Source organism: Arachis ipaensis, chromosome B5 (assembly GCF_059453495.1).
Source record: "Arachis ipaensis isolate K30076 ecotype BB chromosome B5, ASM5945349v1, whole genome shotgun sequence".
NCBI classification, from domain to species: domain Eukaryota; kingdom Viridiplantae; phylum Streptophyta; class Magnoliopsida; order Fabales; family Fabaceae; genus Arachis; species Arachis ipaensis.
The window spans coordinates 71,741,722-71,764,362 of NC_142440.1; the positions used below are offsets into that span (position 1 = coordinate 71,741,722).

Genomic DNA, 22,641 nt, shown 5'->3' on the forward strand with positions numbered 1-22,641 from the left:
GCTCCTTTTGATCCAGTTTTCGGCCCAGAAAACACAGATTAAGGGCTGCAGAGTGGGAGAATCACAATATTCATTCACACAGTTTACATTCAGAGAATATTAGGTTTTAGATGTAGTTTCTAGAGAGAGAGGTTCTTTCCTCTCTCTAGGTTTTAGGATTTCTCTTAGTTTTAGGTTTATTTCTTCTCAATTCCAGGTTCAATGTTCCTTTAATTTAATTTCTTTTCTACCTTTATTAGTTCTAGAACTTTAGTTATCTATTTCTCTTGTTGAATTGTTTATTTCCCCAATTTGGTTTATGAACCTTTCATGTTAGATTTGATTTCCCTTATTAATGCAATTTGAGGTATTTCATGTTTATTGCTTCTTCCTTTATTTGTTATCATTGATCTTGCAATTATTGGTTTTAGATCTTATATTCTATTATTACTTTTCTATACTTTTATTTTGTGCCTACCAAGTGTTTGATAAAATGCTTGGAAGGATGTTAGAGTAGGATTTTATGTTCTTGGCTTGGGATGGTAACTTAGGAACTATTGAGTTACTAATGTCCAAGTAATTGATGATTGGAGCCATTAACTCTAGTTCTCACTAATTGAATTGATGGAGAGCTAGGACTTATGGACTTGGATTGATATAGCTCATTTAACTTTCCTTTACTACTAGTTAGAGGATAATTTAATGGGATTGATCCTTGCCAATTCTCATGTTGTGGTTAGTGATAAGGATAGAGATCCTTGACCACCAAACCTTACTAAGACCTTTTTATCATTTGATTTTCATTATCATTTACTTTTTCTTGTTCTCTTATTTCAAAAACCCAAAAAGATACAATCTCATAACCAATAATAACTACACCTCCCTGCAATTCCTTGAGAGACAACCCGAGGTTTAAATACTTCGGTTATTATTTTTATTGGGTTTGCTTTAGTGACAAACAAGTTTTTGTACGAAAGGATTCTTTAATTTGTTGGTTTAGAAACTATACTTACAACGTGATTATTTTTGTGAAATTCTTTACTAGCAAAAATCTGTTCGTCACTAGGCAACAAACAACATAAACATATTCGATTAGCAGGCAGAATAGGCATTCTCATTTCCCAAGAAAACATAACAAGAAACTTTGTAAACTCGTCGTACCTGACTATCAAACTTAATGTCGGCTTCATCAATCAAGGGAATGGATGCACTTAAATTGACATTAATTTTGAGGTTATCTCCCCACGTATTGGTCTGCTGGATAAGAATATACACACCCATCCTTCTTAAGGAAACGAACTCGTCGATGGTGAATTCATGCTCTATGGACTAATTGGCACAGAAATTCAGTCAGTGTTCATCATTCAACACATAAATGTATATCAAATTGCTGCCAAGGAAAAAGAAAAACATTAATGCTCAATCAATCTTGCACTAATAAGCATAAGTTATAATGTATAGCCACATTATATATGTTATTGTTCACCAAATGACAATTCACAATTCACAAATGCATATCTTACAAATTAGTGTACCAGGCCCCAAATCAAAAACCCTTCAATCGGAATCCTAGACCTTCCAAATTTCAAAACCAAATAAAAATCAATACATATACCTTCTCGACGATGGTGAGCGCAGAGACGACGATACTGAGCGTTTAGAGACGACAATGGTGAGCGACCGGCGACGATAAACACAGAGATGACGAGGGTGAGAGGCAACGGTGAAGGCAGAGCTGATGAGGTTGAACGGCAACTGTGAGCACAAATACGACGAGGGTGAGCGGCAACGGTGAGTGCAGAGACAACAAAGGTGCGGCGACGATGATTACAATGGTAAACGAAGATGAAGAAGATAAGGAACGGCAATAGCGACGAGTGGTGAGCAAAGTGAAGTGGTGAGTGGGGAAGAGGGGCAACGATGAGTGGAGAAGGGCGAAGGTGAGTGGTGTAGGGTGAAGTGGCGAAAGTGCGACCCTTTCTTCTCTGATGAAGGGTGAAGTGGGGAAAGGTGAAGCGCGGGCGTGTAGTGTATGATGAAAAGGCAACAAAAAATTTACTAAGTGTACGGATATTTGGAGCTCTTATATTAGGAAACATTTTTGAAGCGCACCTAAAATATAAAGAATAGGTTATTCTTCAAAAGTGCTCTCTTTGGTGAGAAAAGTATATCTATAAATATTAAGAGAAGGCTAGGCTTTATGAGTGATCTTTTTAATATTTAAAGAGACACTTTTAAGTAATGTCATAACTGTGTTTCCTATTTCATATAAAAAGGTAATATAGAGAAAAGTGTAGTCTATTATATAAATAGGCTACGCTTTTTAAATGTAATTTAAAAAAAGTGTTGCTGAGTGATTTTTTTGTAGTGACAGGACGTAGAGACGATGCTTCTAGTGTGGTGCGTCGCAGGGTGAATCCGTGACAGTGTGGCAACGGTGATCTGAGTAGCAACAGGTTACATTCTTCTTGAGGAACTCCTTTTTCTCGTTTTAAATTTTATAGTGGTTGCTAATGAATATGAAGGAAGTTATGGTGGGATCGGTGACTGCTGATAGAAGAGAGTTATAACTTATGAGGGATATATTAGGGTGAGTAGATATGGACTTTCATTTGGGTCTCAAAGTATTCAAGATACACATTTTTCCTACTAATTGTTTGCTGGACTAGACCATTTAGGCCTTAGCCATGAACATAACATTCTTATAATATATATTTAATTTATTTTTTATACTAACTTACGTTTAAAATATTAATATAAATAATTTTCAATTCATATAATCAAAAATAGATATATATTGAAAGATATATTTTTATTTTAGAAAAAATCAAAAATAATTAAAACTTAAAAGTTCTTAATAAATGTAGTTCGAATTTAAATATCATAAATTTCAATTATAGTGAAATAATTATAATTATAGTTATAATATAACATAACATAAAAATATTAGTTAAAATGTTATAACTTAACTATTTGGGTTTATTTTTTGTATGTTTATTTATAATTTTATATATTATTTTATTATAATTCGGTTACTCCAATTAAAACACTGTTGAATGGATTAAATTTCTAAATTAGTATACTAATAGCTAGAATGGTTTGACGATTGATTTGGTTACTCTTCTTTAATGTTTTTTTTATAACGTTTGCTGTCAAGGGGATCTAATTGAAAAGAAAATATTAGTTCAGAGACCCAATTGAAAAAAGAAAAAAAAGTATAGAAACCTAATTGAAAATTTGACAAAATTATAAGAACTAAAAGAATAATTAAATTTTATTATTTTAATAAAAAATAATCTTTAGTTTCTATTATGTTTAATAATAATATAAATATTGATGGTAAAAATACCAATCCTGGAAAATATTAATTTTTATATTATTTATATTTAATAGAAAGTTAATTTTTCAGTAATCATTTTTTTCAATTTTTTAAAATCAAAATTGTCTATTTATTGTCGTCTGAATTATCAACGGATATGTCATCTTTCATGTCCTCAATTATTGTCGGATAAATCCGATGACAATAATTGAAGCATTAGCGTCGGACGTCCAAAATCTGAAGTAAATGCTTTTCGATGAGGATTTTTTGGCGAATCTTACTCGATGGTAAATCAGATAGTAATAATATAATATTATCATTGGACTATAATAATGAATCTGATTATAAATTCGACGGTTCTAAGCGTATTTTTTGTAGCGGGGGATAAGGCATTGATGTTATTTAATAAAAAAAATACAATTATATTAAGTATATACAAAAGTCAGCCATCAAAATCAATCATCAGTATAAAATACATATTAAAATATAAAATATATATTAAAAATGAGTTAAAGTATACTTGTATTTACACATAAATATATAATGACTTATTCGGTGTGTAAATAATATTTTTGAAAAATATATTTCTACAAATATATCTATATACAAAAAATGTTAGAGGATCGTCAAAATTTATTATCTTTTACTAACAATTAGCTAATAATTTTTAAAAGTACAGATTAAAAATATATTTTTAAACTATTAAAATAAATAAATTAAATTAATAATTAAAAATACTGACAAAAATAATAAATTCTATTAACCTATAAATTTTTCTCTACACAGAGTATTCTTTCTTCCACTTTTATTTCTATATTATTTCTAACAACCACTTGAACTAACGAGTCTATTAATTGTCTTCGATCAATAGAGCAAAGTGAGTAATGTCATTGTTGAGTCCATAATTCTTTTAACAATAATATTTGAAACATAATAAAAAATCAACTAAAATAATTAAAATTTATCTTATTTAATATTTATTAATATTTGTATAGAGGTTGACCATTATATAATTCGTCTGCCATAAGTATTTGCAAATTTTTCGTCAGGATGAGTTATATTTCGACAATAAGAGACTAAAGAGAAGTGAACATTTACAAAAAGTACTTCGACACTCAAGTTAGCCAATAAATAATAGACTTTACAAATTGCAATGTCTCTAAACAACTTTTTTACCTTCTTTTATATTTGGAATGAGATATATTCCGTTACATTTTCCAAATATCTCGTTTAAATGAAAAATAATGGCAAACGTTATTATACGTTTTTGATATATAAATAACCGAACTATAATATTTATAACCGAGTTATAACGTCTTAATCGAGTTATAACGGTCGTATCAATTAATTATTATTATAATTAATAAATATTAAATAAAATAAATTTATATTATTTTTCTTTTCTCCGTAGTATTACCATTCTTTTAATATTTGTTGATAAGATTTGTAAGAAAGACAATAAAATCTTATTTCAGATTTTACCTTGAAATGATATATATATAAACCGTGATTCTTGCAATCAGTGTTTTTTAATCACTTTCATTAAGACAAACCATGACTGATTGTTATTAATTATGTCATACGTGTAAGGAAACTAGACAAGGATTTTGTAATGCAAGATCGCAAATCTTTTACTACTACTCGTTGTTATAACCAACCTTAGCTTTTTCTTTTTTTATTCTTGCAAGTTTGGAAACATAAAGTAATATTGCATCTTTAGTTTTTTTTATAAATTAAATCTAACAAAATTAAATAATAAAATTTAAAATAATATTAGTCATAATTAATTTTTATTATATTAAATCAACTTAATTAGATTTAACTAACAAAAAATTTAAATGTGTAGTATTATTTAAAAATATATTGATAAAAGAAAGGGAAAAAACAACACACACAATATGATGTCAAATTATTAGTTAATGTTGTTTATCTGTATTGTTACGGATCCGGGCCACGGATCCCAAACCCGGGACTGCACCTTACCCGACTTCCCGGGTCCAACTCCGAAAGGCCCAAAAACCGGCCCTAACCAACTTTTGAATTCACACGTCCGTCTTATCTTGATCAGATAAGATAAGATAAGAACACCCATCATCTATAAATAAGAGGACCCAAGTCCCTCCAGGTATTCATTCATCCCTCACACTTTCTACCTCTTAGATCCATTCTGACTTGAGCGTCGGAGTGTCTTTGCAGGTACCACCCCCATCGCTCCAGTCAAGCAATCCGGCTCCAGCCTTGCCCGCAGTTCCCGATCCACCCTTCAACCCGTACCGGAGACATCTTGTACATTGGCGCCGTCTGTGGGGACCCTGCGCCAAGCAAAGCCAGATGGGGGACATCCTAGAAGAAACCCCCTCAAGCCAGGATGACTCTCAACCGCTTAACCCAACCCCTGAGCACCGGGAGGTCACAAACCAAGCGAGAATAGCAAGTACTATCCAACACACGAACGACCACGACGTCACGGACCGACGACATCCTGAGAAAGCCAGGGACAAAGCGGCGCAGATCATCCAGGATCTCTGCCTCCGGGTCCAGGAACTCGAAGGCAAGATAACCAATAAAGAAAAACACAACAACGAACACGGAAGCCATGCAACCTCCAGATCAAGGTCTCGCTGCGGTAGGTCGCCAACCCGACGACACGACAGAAGAGACGGTTGCAGCACCTCACGCGACCACAGACACGAGAAATCGCCAGAACGGCGATACAACAAGAAACATAACCGCAGCGCTTCCCGAGATCTGAGTTATCAACACTACTCAGACGAAGATCGGAGGGACCGAAACACCAAATGCACGAGAAACGACCATATAATAATGGGAGCTACACCCTTTACAGAAAGAATCCTAAGAGAAAAACTCCCCAAAGGCTTCGACAAACCTACCGATATGAAGTACGATGGAACTAAGGATCCCCAAGAACATCTAACGGCTTTTGAAGCCAGAATGAACCTAGAAGGAGCGGCCGACGCGGTCCGATGCAGAGCCTTCCCGGTAACCCTCGCCGGGCCAGCGATCAAATGGTTCAACGCCCTCCCAAACGGATCCATAGCCAGTTTCCACGATATAACACGAAAGTTCATGGCCCAGTTCACTACTAGGATCACTAAAGCCAAACACCCCATCAGCCTACTAGGGGTCACACAAAAACAAGAGGAATCCACAAGAAAATACCTCGACCGCTTCAACGACGAATGCCTAACGGTCGACGGACTCACGGATTCCGTCGCAAGCCTTTGCCTGACCAATGGGCTAATGAACGAAGATTTTCGCAAACACCTCACCACCAGACCGGTATGGACCATGCATGAGATCCAGAATGTCGCCAAAGACTACATCAACGACGAAGAAGTCAGCCAGGTCGTCGCGGCCAACAAGCGGCAGCACGGCAACACCCAACGCGGCAATTCAGCTTCTCACCATAACCCAACACCCAAAGAGAATCAACGGGACCACCCCAGGCCGACCAGCTGACCACCGAGAATAGGCAAATTCTCTAATTACACGCCCCTGACAGCACCAATTACCGAGATATACCACCAAATAGTAGATCGAGGCATCATTCCGAAAGCCCGACAACTCAAAGAAAGGACAGGAGGCAACAAAACCCTCTACTGCGAATACCACTGAGGTTACGGTCACAAAACACAAGATTGTTTCGACCTTAAAGATGCCCTGGAACAAGCCATACGAGACGGCAAACTCCCAGAATTTGCCAAAATCATCAGAGAACTGAGACGCCAGGAGAGAGACAGGTCGTCGGAGAGAGAAGGGCGTAACCCGAGAACCCAAAAGCAACCCCCCAGGGAAAGCCCAGAGGGAGATCCGACCATCATAGTAAACGTCATCACAGGCAAGGACGTACCGAGCAAGTCAAAACTAACAATAAAGAAAGACCTCAAGGTAATGGCTGTAAAAAACCAAGCCCCAATCTCCGCGGCCGACAATACGATAACGTTCTTACCAGAGGACTGCCAACACGGCACCTCAGCCGAAGATGCCCCCTTCGTCATCTCAGCTAGAATTGGAACAGGCCTAGTACGAAGGATACTGGTAGACACCGGGGCAGATTCGAACATCCTCTTCCGAGGAGCCTTCGATAAACTCGGACTCCACAACGACAACCTCCAAACACACCGCCACGGCGTCACGGGACTTGGGGACAACTTTCTCAAACCAGATGGCTCAATCACCCTCCCCATCACCATAGGAACAAGCAACCAGAAAAAGACAATCCTATCCGAATTCGTAGTCCTGAAAGACTCCACAGCCTATAACGTGATTCTCGGAAGAAAAACAATCAACGATTTCTCTGCAGTCATCTTTACCAAATACCTCCTCATGAAGTTCAGAACCGACGACGGCTCAGTCGGTACCATCCACGGGGACCGAGAGGTCGCAGCCGAATGCGACAACACCAGCCTAGCCCTAAGGAAAAAATCTCGAGACGCAGCCGGAGTATTCCTAGCCGACCTAGATGCACGACAAGACGGCCAACCCAGGCCAGAACCAGAAGGAGACATGGAAAAGCTACAAATAGGGCCAACCAAGGAAGAATACACCTTCATTAATAGGAACCTCCCATACGATCTTAAAGAAGAACTCTCCCAACTCCTGAAACAGAACAGAGACTTGTTCGCATTTACACCAGCCGATATGTTGGGAATAAAACCTGACCTAATGTCCCACCGTCTAGCCGTGGACCCCAAAGCTAAACCAGTGGCACAAAGGAGAAGAAAAATGTCAGCAGACCGAGCCACCGAAGTCAAAAAACAAGTTAAATCCCTACTCGAGGCCAACTTCATCCGGGAACTCCCCTACACGACCTGGCTAGCCAACGTCGTACTAGTGAAAAAATCTAACGGGAAATGGCGAATGTGCGTCGACTACACGGACCTCAACAAAGCTTGTCCGAAGGACGCCTTTCCCCTACCAAACATCGACGGATTGGTAGACGCTGCATCCGGTCACCGATACCTCAGCTTCATGGACGCATATTCCGGCTACAATCAGATTCCGATGCACCGACCAGACGAAGAGAAAACAACGTTCATCACCCCGGACGGGACGTACTGCTACACTGTAATGCCCTTCGGCTTGAAAAATGCTGGAGCCACCTATCAAATTCTTGTTAACAAGATATTTCGAGACCTGTCCGGAAACAAATTAGAAGTCTACATAGACGACATGCTCGCCAAGACTGAATCCGGCGAACAACTAACCGACGACCTCAAGGTCATAATGAACACCCTACGAAAGCACCAAATGCGACTCCACCCGGCAAAATGTGCCTTCGGAATGGAGGCAGGGAAGTTCCTCGGCTTCATGATTACGCAACGCGGAGTTGAAGCAAACCCGGAGAAATGTCGCGCCGTCCTCGAGATGACAAGCCCCAAAAACCTTAAAGACATCCAAAAGCTTATCGGCCGACTGACGGCATTATCGCGCTTCCTCGGAGCATCGGCTCAAAAAGCGATCCCTTTCTTCAAACTAATGGAAAAAGGAGCCCCTTTTAAATGGGAGACGGAATGTGAAGAAGCATTCCAACACTTCAAGAGGGTCCTAGCGGAACCACCAATCCTCGCCAAACCCCAAACAGGGGAAACACTTTACCTGTACCTCTCCATAACGGAAGAGGCACTCGCAGCAGCACTCGTCCGTGAAAACGAGAAAAAGGAGCAAAAACCCGTATACTTCATAAGCAAAGTCCTACAGGATGCGGAAGCTCGCTACTCACGCTTAGAAAAGCTAGATTTCGCACTCCTTACAGCCTCCCGGCGCCTACGACAATACTTCCAAGCTCATCCCATGACGGTTCGAACCGACCAAGCGGTCAAGCAGGTTTTGCAGAAACCCGACCTAGCGGGAAGAATGCTAGCGTGGTCCATCGAACTATCTCAATTCCAGATCAAATTTGAACCCCGAAATGCGATCAAAGCACAAGCCATGGCCGACTTCATCGCCGAGATGACTCCGGGAAATCTCACCCCCGAATCATGGAAACTACACGTCGACGGCTCGTCAAACTCCACCTTCGGAGGCACCGGAGTCATACTCGAAAACCAAGACGGGATCACGATCGAACAGTCGGTACGATACGAATTTCCAGTGTCAAACAACCAAGCAGAATACGAGGCCCTCTTAGCAGGCCTATCCTTAGCCCGGGAAGTCGGAGCAAAGGTCCTAGAAGTAAATACCGATTCACAGGTAGTCAGTTCCCAAATTAACGGAGACTACCAGACACGAGATCCCCTACTCCAACAATACCTCGCCAAGGTAAACAAACTAAAGGAAGGATTCGAACACGTTACCATACAGCACGTTCCTAGGGAACGAAATGCCAGGGCAGACCTACTCTCTAAACTAGCCAGTACCAAACCCGGACACGGTAACAAATCGCTAATCCAGGAAGTCGTTAAGACACCCTCCGTGTCAACAACGACCAACGCTCACCTGACAATCTCAAACCAGGGATCTTGGACCTATCCTATCCTGCAATACCTCCTCGATGAAACACTGCCACCAGACCCCAAAGAGGAAAAACGAATAAAAAGGGAAGCCGCCAACTATACCATTGTCGCAGGACAGCTATACAAACGCGGATTCTCGCAACCCCTGCTCAAATGCATCGAACCCAAGAACACGGAGTACATACTCTGTGAAATCCACGAAGGCTGCTGCGGCCACCACGTCGGAGGCAAAACATTAGCCCAAAAAGTCATCAGAGCAGGCTACTTCTGGCCCACGGTTATCCGGGATTCCATACAAATAGTTAAAAACTGCGACAAATGCCAAAGGCACGCCAATATCCACCAAGCCGCGCCGCACCAGCTCAGCACCATATCGGCAGAACGGCCGTTCGGCACCTGGGGCATCGACCTCGTCGGACCCTTCCCTACGGCACCCGGCCAACTTAGATACCTCATTGTCGCCATAGACTACTACACTAAATGGATCGAAGCCGAACCCCTATCCTCCATAACGGCAACCCAATGCCGAAAATTCCTCTGGCGACAGATCATCGCCCGATTCGGGATCCCCGAGATCGTTATCTCGGACAACGGAACCCAATTTACCGACAAAAAATTCAGAGAATTTTTAGAGGGGCTACGTGTATCTCACCGTTTCAGCTCGGTAGAACACCCTCAGACAAACGGACAGGTGAAATCCGCAAACAAAATAATCGTCAAAGGACTTAAAAAGCGGCTCGACGAAGCCAAAGGACTATGGGCCGATGAACTCGGATCGGTCCTATGGTCATACCGAACCACACCTCAGACGACCACGGGAGAAACACCTTTCCGACTAACATACGGTGTTGAGGCGGTCATTCCGGTAGAGATTGGAGACCCAAGCCCCAGAAAAACAGTCGGACGTAACGACGAGGAAGCAGAACGAGACCTCATTGACGAAACAAGAAGCATAACCCATCTCAGGGAGCTAGCCCTAAAACAGAGAATCAGCCTAAGATACAATCACGGAGTCATCCGGCGAGAATTCGCGGCCGACGACCTCGTCCTACGACGAAACGATATCGGTCCCCCGACCCCAGGAGAAGGGAAGCTCACCCCCAACTGGGAAGGACCATACAGAATCAAGGCTGTAATCGGAAAAGGAGCGTACAAACTCGAACGGCTCAACGGCGACGAAGTTCCGAGGACATGGAACGCCGCCAACTTGCGACGATACTACGCCTAGAAAGGTCGCACCTTTGTCCTCATTTTTGTTTTTATTTTTAGTACTTCTCCTACCAGTTTACGATTTCTAAGGTTTTTTTTTTTGATTTCTCATCTAAGTTTTAAACTCGGGTACTCTTTCCCGCCATCAACGGAGGGTTTTAACGAGGCCCAACCATCAATAAAAATTCCATTAAAACAGCTATTTCTATTTTCCTAAGTGTCCCAAATACGGAACAAAAACACGGCCACAACTGGGGGACTGATCACCCCCCAGGCCCAAACACGCGGATATCCACAAAAGAACCCGACCAAACGACGGTCCGAGGAAACAAATAAAATACACACGGAATAGGCTAAAACGGAATGAACGATAGGCCCGGACGGCCCAAAAACAATGCAACAACGGAACATACAAAAAGGCCCGGACGGCCAATAAACACTATTAAAACGAAAGTAAAGTGTTCCGAAATCTCAAAATACACGGCCCTTGGCCATCCGAAAATATCCAAAACACAGTTTAAAGAAAAATCCAAAGAGATAAAGATAAAAGCTACTCGAGGTCAACGATCTGGCCATCACGAACAGTCTTGAAGGCCTCCATCACGGACACATCCGCACCAGGAGCCAGCACTGAAGCTTGAGCCCTCATCGTTTCCTCGGTAGCCGCAATTGCATCCTTTGCATCAGCTAGCAACTCCGTCTTCTCCCTCTTCAAGGCAGCGACCTCGGCCTTCAGAGCCTCCGACTCGGCGAGAAGCACGGCAGCTTGAGAACCCGCATCTGAAGCCCGCTGCCGCTCCTCTGCCAATTAGGAAAGAAGCGAAGTCTCAACCTCAGAAAGTCGAAGGATCTCCGCCCCAGCCTCCTCTGAAGACTTCAAAGCCTTCTCCTTCGCAGCCTCGGCAGCCTCAAGCTCCTCCTTCAACTTAGCCACCTCGGCCTGAGAATGACGCAGCTTCTTATCCAGCAAACCAACCTGTGCCATCACAGGCTTAGCCTTCCGAACGACAATGGCTGACCGGAGGAGAGCACGATACACCGACTTGGCCTGGAAAGAGACATCACAGCCATCAAAGAACGGCTCCGCACCAGGCATCAAGTGTTCATCAATGAATCCCGGGGCATCAAAGCGCCGATCCATCACACTAGGCACAAGACCCTCTTCCTCAAAGGTCTCGCTGCTCGGCTCCCCATGCCTTTGTCTCTTCCGAGAAGCCTCAGCGGCCGTCACCACGACAACCTCAGGCGAGTTCGCAGGGCCAGGAGAAACCTGGGCGACGACCCGCGCGCTCGAGGAAATTACCTCCTGAGAAGCAGCCCGTGACCCCGCAACGGGGTTAGAAACAAGAGTAGCGGGGGACGACGACCCCTCCTCCTAGGCCATCGCCGCCTTCAAACGTGACAAAGATGTCAAGCCACCAGCCATCTCAACTGCAAAAAATACAAAAAATCCCAAGTTACGAAAACGGGAAACAAAACATAAAAACCAAGAAAAGAACAGACACACACCAACATACGACCGGCAAGCAACCTGATCAACCATCACGTCCCGAGGATTAAGAGGACGCTCCCCAAATAACTGCCACAGAACGAGAGCAATATCCCGCTCCTCCGGGGACAGGAACTCCTTCGAAATCCGAGTAAACACCGACGGGCCCGGCTTAAAGTTCCAGTAACCGACGTTCACCCTCCAACGTCAACCAAAAAGGATGATGTCCCCCCGCGGGACGAACCTTAAAATAACCACTCTTAAAACCGTGAAAGGAATCTTCATACAAACCGAAAACACGACGATGGGGCTGATCTCTGAAAGACACATACCCCTTCTTGTGCTTCCCCTCCTTAGTCGGAAGAGTACACAAGAAGAGGAAAAGGAAAACATTTACTGAGGCAGGTAGCTCTAAAAAATCACAGACAAGTTTGAAAGACCGTATCGCCGCCCAGCTATTCGGATGTAGCTGGGACGGCGCCACGGAGCACCGGTTCAATAACTGCTGGACAAATGGAGAAAAGGGAAGCCGAACACCAAGCCGGGTAAACATCGCCTCATACACCCACATCCAATCCGGCACAGTCGGGGAGTCGAGATTGGTATAGCAAACCCTCTCGTCAACCCCAGGAAGGGAAAGCTCATAGTGGCATTCAGCATCGCCACCCCCACAAACAGCCCCTTCATCGCGGAGCCGTTGGAGGTCCGCCTCCGTCATCCGCGACGGCGTCCCCCAGACGTCACTAGTGACCCAAGAAAAAAGACCAGGGACACCCCCCGCCGGGGCCACCGGAGCCCTCACACCCTCCGTCCTTCGGCGAGCCATACCTAAAATATCGACGAGCACCACCGTCAGCCAAACCTCACGGCAGAAAACGGCGGATGAAAACCAAAAACAAACACCGCCACCGCACACCACCAAATTGTACGGTGGCACTCGCCCCCCCCTTACGGGACACAACAGAACTATCTACCACAAAACTACTCTAAAACTACACTTAGCAAAAACAAAACAAAAATGCAGCGGAAGACAGAGCAGAAGAAGCAAAAAGAAACAGAGAAATACCAACCTGATAAACCAAAGGAAGTAAACCCGAAGGAAAAGTGCCGCAGAAGAAGATCAGTCGAAACCGCAGAAAGAGAAATGGAGAATGGAAAATGCTCTGATTGGAAAAAGAAGCAATAGAGAAGTAAAAGCAAAATGAGGGAACTGAAGAAGGAAAACCAAAACGGTTTTGAAAAAGTAAAATGACGAAAATACCCCTAGAAAGCAAAGCAAATGTAAGGGCAAAAGAGAAAAAACACGGCTCGCAATAAATACCCCCCATCGAAAAAAGTAACGCCTCGAAGAACGCAACAGACGCGACTGATACGGAAGAGTCACGTCAGGCCTAAACGGTCAAACGAATCTTCCACGACACGAAACTAAGACACCAACCTCATCTCGAAGGAACCAGACGGGCACCCGAGAAAAATTGAGCCCACAAACGAAAAACAAACGTCTCCCAGCGACAGACCGATCTCGCTCGCTCTCCCGCTGCGGGGGCAACTGTTACGGATCCGGGCCACGGATCCTAAACCCAGGACTGCACCTTACCCGGCTTCCCGGGTCCAACTCCGAAAGGCCCAAAAACCGGCCCTAACCAACTTTTGAATTCACACGTCCGTCTTATCTTGATCAGATAAGATAAGATAAGAACACCCATCATCTATAAATAAGAGGACCCAAGTCCCTCCAGGTATTCATTCATCCCTCACACTTTCTACCTCTTAGATCCATTCTGACTTGAGCGTCGGAATGTCTTTGCAGGTACCACCTCCCATCGCTCCAGTCAAGCAATCCGGCTCCAGCCTTGCCCGCAGGTTCCCGATCCACCCTTCAACCCGTACCGGAGACATCTTGTACATGTATCAACCTTCGCCACTTTGACGGAGGTCTTTTTGGAAGTACATCAATGTAGGCTACTTTAAATGGGGGACATATATATACTTTCACGCATTTAGTTTACATTTATATTAGTCATTTTAACGAATTGTGATTGATGTTATCCTATTTAATTCCTACAAACACGACTCTTTTATGTCACAGATACGTGGGGTAACGGTGTTATATATGCTTGGTTGTAATGCATATACAAAGTAATTGATGAGGGGATTTTAATTAGGTCAAATACTGCACCCGGGAATATATAGTAGTTGAGTTTTGTATAAACAAAATACGGAGACAAAAAAAATCAGTTTAAAGTAGTTTATTTTATAATTTTTTATCTCATCAAAAATTTTTTTATAATTTTTTATTATCACTTATTTTATTTTATACCTTTTAATTATTATTAGAATAATTGAGTAATACGAAATATAATAACTATATAATTATATATATATATATATATATATATATTATATAATTATGAATATTAAATTAAATAAAATAATTTTAAATATTATCTTTCTAATATTACCGCATGTATATGTTATTAATTATGATAAATGTACGCAAAAAAAAATCGCTTATATAAAATGCATATTAATACAAAATATAAATTAAAAATAAATTAAAAATACATATTTTCATATACAAATATACGGTAAGTATGTCTTGGTTGTTATTCTGTTATTATGTTTTTTCTTTTACTATCTTTGATATATTGCTATACTTAAATATCAAAATAATAATAATAATAATATTAATAAATATATAATAATTAATTGAATAATTAATTTTTTATATACACATAATAATTTTAAAATATTAGTGCTATATTGCATGATTTTGTAAATTGGTGTAGAGTATAATGTTTTTTTTTTTTGAAACAAAGGAAGCTCAACACATTAAAGTGGAGCAAATAAAAGAAAAAAGAAGACACATAACCAGCTACCAACAAATAAACCAACCCCTACTATCCCCAGTACTCTCATCCTCCCCCAGGATCACCACCACTCCATTCCGTGTAGCTCATCAACGTCCTTGTGTGTATGACCTCCAGACTTGCTCTTGCATTCTTGAAGATTCGTGCATTCCGTTCCAACCAGATGTTCCAAATCACTGCAAAGAACACTGACATCCACATCTTCTTCCCCTGTTGTCTATTATGCATTCCATGCCAACTCTCAAACATTTCTTTAACAGTTCCGGGAATCACCCACTCCCTTCCTAGTAACCTCAGCCACTTGCACCACACCTGCCATGTTACCTCACACCTAAGGAATAAATGCTCAACAGATTCTAATTCCTTGGTACACAGTACACACATACTATCCCCCAGAATGTTGACTCCTAGTTTAGTCAGCCGCTCCTTGGTGTTAACTCTACCCACTAGCACAAACCACCCAAAGAGCTCAATTCTCGGAGGGACGAAACCTTTCCAAATGGAACTCGTGAAGCTATAACTCGTTATCTCAGCTGATAATGTCTCCGCTTGTATAGCCTGGATCACACAACTAGTAGAGAAAATACCTTTATTTTCAAACTTCCACACCACATTGTCCTCCCTACCTGATGACAACCTCACTGGCCTTAACCTCTCATGCAGTTGATTGACAAGCTCCAGCTCCCATTGGAACAGTGCCCTCCTCCATTGAAAATTCCAAATCCAATCAAGCCCATCCCAAAAACCACACTCCCCGATGACAAGTCCTTGCTGACTGGAAATAGAGTAGAGCAAATTTAAACGGGTTTACCCAAACGGTATCCCCCAACCCGACAGGTTGAAGACTAATCCGTCGCGAATCTGAGCTCCATTTAAGGGTCTGTCGCTGGCCAAAATAGAGTATAATGTATTTTTATGTTCTTCCCTTAAGCAATTGAAAACACAAATTTTACCTAAAATCATAAAAAAAAAAAAAAGAAAAAAGTATTGGGCCAAATACCACCCTAGAATTTATAAGTTTTTTATTCAAATTAAAGAAATTCTTTGTAAGAGAATCTCAACGATATTGTCCGCAAAGAAATGGTAAAACTATTTATCTCAAAATTTAATTACACTACAATATTTATATTTAATTGAAAGAGGTTTTAGTGGAGGTTTTTAAAAATCTCCAAAATACACTTTATTTATGACAATTTATAAAACTCTCCCTAATAATTAATTCATAATTAAGATTTAAACTCTCTAAAAAAAAACTCTCTTCTTCTTAGTTTTACAGAATGAGACCGAACTAGAGAGAAGAAAAGAGAATGGCTGACAAAACCCTAAGTTCTTCACCGCCGGTTCTGCCGCCGTTGTGATAGTCGGTTCCGCTGCCGTTGCAGTCGTTGGTTCCGCTGCCGTTGCAGTCGCCAGTTCCGCCGTTGTTTTCGTCATGGTTGTTGTAGGAAGCTTCTCAATCGAGCCACCTCATCTATCAACATTATGGTTTCAGATCTGTTTGCTCTGTAGCTACGGTTGCTGCTGCAGTTTCTGCCGCCATTGCTGTCGTAGTTTCCGCCATCGTTGCTGCTGTAGTTGTCGCGTCGAAAGCTTCTGAATCGAGCCACTGTTTCAGATCTGTTTTCTCCTTTGAGCTGCCGCTTGTATTCTTCTTCTTCTTCTTCTTCATATTATTTAATTCAGTAGTGACTCACGTAGTTTATTCTATTAGTAATTTTTATTCTTATATAATTTGCTTATAACATATTCTTATGTTCGTGTAATCTACTGGTACCATTCATGTAGGAAAACAGGCATAAACCCACCGGGCCGGTCCGCGTAACCTGCCAAAAAAGGCGGGTTGGACTGAAAAATTGGGACCGCCAAATAGCAAAAGCCTGCCTAACCTGCACCGCTTAAACCGTGGGCTTTGGCGGGGCGGGGCGGGCTTCCCCGCCGGGCTTAATTTTTTTTTGGTAAGGGGTATTTTTACAATTTTTTTCGTCAAAATCCAACTTTCCCCAACCCAACTTACAAGAGAATGAAGATGAAAATTGAATGTTTTGGATTATGTTTATTTTGTTTTAGAGACAATATTTATAATTATGTTTTGGATTATGTTTATTTTACTTTGGGAATAATATTTATAATTATTTTTGGATGAAAGCTTGGTTTATAATTATGTTTATTAGATATTTATAATTACAAATACTTTAATGTTTGTGAATATAAAAATTATAATTTGTTTATACTTTTAGAAATTATAATAGTTAAAAGTAAAAAATAGAAGATATTTTTTTATGCCTTTATATATATTATTTAATAGTAAAAGTAAAAAAAAAGAAGAGAATATTTGGCAGGTTTAGCTCGCTGGCCCGCCAGCCCGCTGTTAAGCGGGGCGGGCTGGGATTCTGGGACCGCCTCACTAGGCGTGCTTCCCCACTTGCCACCCCTACATTCATGAGATCTTGAATGGATGTTTAATGTGCATGTTTGCTATATGTTGAGAACAAAAAAAACTGTTTTATTGAATCAAATATTCCTCTGGCAAATGATGCTAGGTGGGTTTCATCACTACAGGATTTGAATGTGAAAATTACAAAATCAGAAGAAAAGTTTTCCAAAATGAATTGTTTAATGCTCCTTCTTGTGTCCATGCATTTGATCAACGAATTAGACAAATTCAGTTTATTAATATCAACTAACCAACAAGTGATAAAAGCTGCACCAATAGCTTCAACAAAATGCTTGGTGTTTGAATTAGCATTAGGAAATATTAGAGTGATATGAAAATCATGGAAGATGATTTTTTTTCTGATTGTGAAAAAGCTAAAGTGAATAGCATAATATTATAAGCACATGATAGATTGCGATGATCATATTTGTGTAGTTTCCTCCTTAGAGATTTTGATTTGCTCCTGTTTCCAATATCTGTATATGTAATTCAATTAGATCAAAGTATTACCAAATGCAATAATAGGTAGCCTATGTGAACTATAAGCAAGATGTTGTTTTCTGCTTGTGTGTTTCAATGTGTAGTGGCAATTAGAATTACAGAGAAAAACAAATATATGATGATCTTTTTTTCCTTTTTTAAGACAAAAATAATCAAACAATTAAGCCCTACTAGATTTGGGAAATTACTTTTTTAATACAAAATCTTTCATTATTGCTACAAGTTGTTGTTAATATGAAATGTCTTTGCAGGATGGGGAACGGACGAAGGACTTATAATAAAAATCTTGTCTCATAGAAATTCAGCTCAGCGTGAGTTGATTCACGCAGCTTAGGCTTCAGCTCATGGAGAAGATCTTCTTACATCATTAGACAAAGAACTTTCAAGTGACTTTGAGGTTTGTTTTTAAATCATTTCTATCTGGCTTGTTTTATGTGAATCTCAGTTTGACACATTCAAAGTAATTTGACTTAGGAAAACTGATATGTGCAGTTATAAAAATCATGGAAGATGATTTTTCTTTCTAGTTGATTAAGTTATATTAACTATGACATAATGTTAAAATGTTCAATGAATTAATTATATTGTGATCATGAATTCATAATAATAACACTTTTTGTTTCTTTCTTCCTTATCCTTGTAAAGCATCTAGCAGTGGTGAATATGAAACTTCAGGATCCACAGCTGCTAGTGCTTCTGGCCTTTCAGCAATTATGGCAGCAAAATCGATGGAATTCTCTTATCAAAAACTAGCCAAGGCTACAAATAACTTCAGCTCTGATAACAAAATTGGTCAGGGTGGATTCGGAGCTGTCTATTTTGCAGAATTGAGAGGCCAAGTAAGAACAAGCCAATTATATCTTTAATAATGTTATATAATCTTCTAGAATTAAAAGGACAAATAAATTATCTTTAACCATTAGTTCTTTATCTGCATAATTTTATTCTATGTAGAAAGCAGCAATTAAGAATATGGATGTTCAAGCATCAACAGAGTTTCTTTCAGAGTTGAAGGTCTTAACACATGTTCATCACTTGAATCTGGTAACTACTTTCTTCTACACCAAAAGGTCGAGTTTCTATGGCATTCAGTGAATCTCAACTTGTCTCTAATCAATTTAGGTGCATTTGATTAGATATTGCGTCGAGGGATATCTTTCCTTGTGTATGAATACATTGAAAATGGAAACTTAAGCCAATATTTGCATGGTACAGGTGAGATCACATTCATATTTTCATGTCATAACACATTACATTATGTACCAAAATTAAGCATGTTTATGATTTTATGCTCTTAAGTACCGAATTCAACATTTAATCTTTGTTATCATACTAGTGACAATGTTGGTAACATGATTCCAGGGAGAGAACCTTTGGCATGGTCAACAAGGGTGCAAATTGCTCTGGATTCAGCAAGAGGACTTGAATATATACATAAACACACTGTTCCTATTTATATCCACCGTGATGTGAAACCTGCTAACATATTAATATATAAAGACTTCCATGGAAAGGTTAGTTTATTGTAATATTTTTGGCAATAATCATTATTTTGCAATTTTCGTTTATTGTAATATTACCTAAAGATTGCATATGGCCCAAAATTGAGTAAGCATTGGGAAACTATAGCTGTGGGCTATATTATTGTGTGAAGTGATTATTGATTATACCTCTTTTAATTTAGATATGCTTTTTGTAACTTCTACTTTCTTTTCTGTCAAGTTGTTGATTTAAGATTCTTCTAAGTGAAAGCTGCTATTCGGCAAGGTAGGAGAAGTATGCCGATTAATGGATATGAGGCAAGGGATGTCATGGCTCTTTTGCAATGTGCTAAGACATTGCAAGGTGATCTAAAAGTGGCCATAAAGGAAGACAAGGACTGATATAGTCGTTTCATGCCTCTTACAGAAGTGGTAAATGGTGAAAGAAGTTATTGGATCTATAAATTATGAATATTATTATGTATTTGATAGCTTTTTCTTACCTAAACGTGCTTGCATATCATGGAATTTGTCTTTAATCGATATTTAGTTAAAATGATAGAACAAGTTATCGATGAAGATGGCTCTGTTAAGGACTCTACGGTTTGTTCTATATCTTTTGCAAGTTTCCACTTCCATCAATTATGCATCATTAAAATATTTAAAATGATAAGCTGCAAACTTCTTTTAAAAAGCGGAGATGGCTTATGTTGCATCTCTTATTTCCTGCTTCTTTAATTGAATCTGACCATCATTACTTCTCCTTGTTGCAGAGTCCAGCTCTTAAACAATCATGACAGTAAGTCAGAGTACTAGAGGGAAAGGTAATTCCATCTTACCTTTACTATGTTCTATAATGTCAACAGAAAGACATTGGTCACTCGATCGTGATATTTAAAGATAATATTTATTTTGAAAAGAATTCTTGTGGTACATTGTATAATTTCTTACCACAGAACAGTAAAAATAATACTAGCAAGGATGGATTGCATTTATACGACAGATTTGATATACTTCTTTAGTTGAGAATACCTGCAAGCAACTAGTTTCTCTCAACTACTTTTAGAAGAATGGATCTTAGAAGAATTGAACAACTAATGTCCAATTTGTGATCATTATAACTAATCAAGTTATAATGAACCTCATCCATCGAAAGATTTCATTCAAACTCAGTTTGACCACAATCATAACTTAGACCCTGGCTTATCATGCTTCTTCCATATCTCCATTTTTGTTCTTTCTTTATTTTCTTCCTTAACTTACTTGATAAATTATTTGGATTTTATATTACTTTTTAGTATAGATGATGACTAATGAAACTTCCTAATTTCAAGCCTAACCTGTGATTTTAAACTTCTCTGACTAATTCTCCTGTTTTGTTAACCAATGATTATCTCTTATAATTCCCTCTGCTTTGTTGCAGGGAACAGCATTGGTGGTCCTTGTCGGACTTGTCGTTGGTTACCACCACTAGTTCCTCAAAGCTTGGAAGAGAGAGTTTCATAGATCTTAACTTCCCTGCCCTAGCCGAAGAAGATGATGCAAGCCAATTTGAGGATTCCGCGATTTCGGATGCAGAGTTTGTGAATCCAACGAAGGTTTTTCTTAGATGAAAGTGTTTTTTTCACGATGATTATAATGATTATCTTGGTTGTTATTGATCCAAAAAAGTACTAAAAAGTTTTGGTTCAATATTTTTCTTTCTTCTTTCTATGTTCTCTTCTCAAGAACAATTTTTAGATTGTTCAGTTACAGCTAATTGGAGTAATATGGTTTACTCTATAGTTGTTATTTACTTAATAATTTCAATATCAATTATCATTCTTCTGTGATTTTAACTCTAATCCAGTTCTTCTAAAATTACTATGGCTTAGTTCATGTAACATAGACTTTGGAGTTAGATCCGAATATCCATTAACGAAGAATTGAACTAAACCTCTTTTCATACTTATTCTGTTAGTCATATTTAACTAAATTTTTCTTCTTATCTTTTGAATATAATTTAATAGTAGAATAAAAGAACAAAGACTTATTTTAGAGATTTTTATTTAATTAATGATTAAATAAATATATAAAATGAATACAGATGTCATATATTAAAGTTTTTTTTTTGTTTTAATTTATAATTTTAAATTTTGATATTAAAAAATAGATTTCTAATTTGAGAATATGTAAATGAAATGAGATTAATGAATTATTTGAAATTAAAAATAAATAAATAATTATAGAGTTTGTGGAGGTTTAAAAATCTCATAAAATAGTTAATTTTTGTTAAATTAAAAAGTTAATATTTGGTGGTTTTAAATTATAAAAGTGATTTAAAACTGCCACAAAAGTTCAATATAAAACTCTCACTAAACACACACAAAACCCCCACTGAATAGATGGTGGAGGTTTCTAAAAATTTCGCACAAAAGATCTCATGGTACCTCAAATTTTGGGAATTTTAGAAACCTCACAAACTATTTGGTGGGGTTATAAACCTCCACAAATAAAAAAAAAACTATCACAAATAAACAAAAACTTTGTAGTATTAAGTGGATATGTAAATACATATGAATATTTATATAACTTGCATATTTTTCACAAAAAAAAAATTTAGTAAATTTTTAATCCAGTCTCTATCCCATTTTACGAAAGATAACGTAATATCTGATAAAAAAAAAAAAAGAAAATATTTCGGTCCTGTTTTTCATTTTCATAAAATAACATGGTCTTTTTGTGAATTTTTTTTTCAAACACGAATAGAAACGGCTGAGATCTAAATCGTTAAGTGCTAACGTAAATAGTTAAAAAAAGACAAGTATCAATTTATCTCTAAATTTAAATTGATCAAAAATTTATTTATCTTATTCATATAGACGTATAAAACAACGTGTTTTA

General features: G+C 38.9%; 2 protein-coding genes across 2 annotated transcripts; one reads left to right on the forward strand and one right to left on the reverse strand.

The window, feature by feature from the left end:
* Positions 1–15,387: 15,387 nt before the first annotated feature.
* On the reverse strand, positions 15,388–16,776 carry LOC148564603 (uncharacterized). The gene is made up of 2 exons (XM_088487062.1): positions 16,664–16,776; positions 15,388–16,117 (listed from the first exon to the last, which is right to left on the reverse strand). The coding sequence occupies exons 1-2, from the start codon at positions 16,774–16,776 to the stop codon at positions 15,388–15,390; spliced, it is 843 nt and encodes a 280-aa protein (XP_088343188.1).
* A 2,214-nt stretch (positions 16,777–18,990) lies between these two features.
* LOC110262853 (lysM domain receptor-like kinase 3) lies at positions 18,991–19,806 on the forward strand. The gene is made up of 4 exons (XM_021103497.2): positions 18,991–19,116; positions 19,232–19,321; positions 19,414–19,492; positions 19,640–19,806. Exons 1-4 carry the CDS (start codon positions 18,991–18,993, stop codon positions 19,804–19,806), a joined length of 462 nt encoding a protein of 153 aa, XP_020959156.1.
* Positions 19,807–22,641: the final 2,835 nt, after the last annotated feature.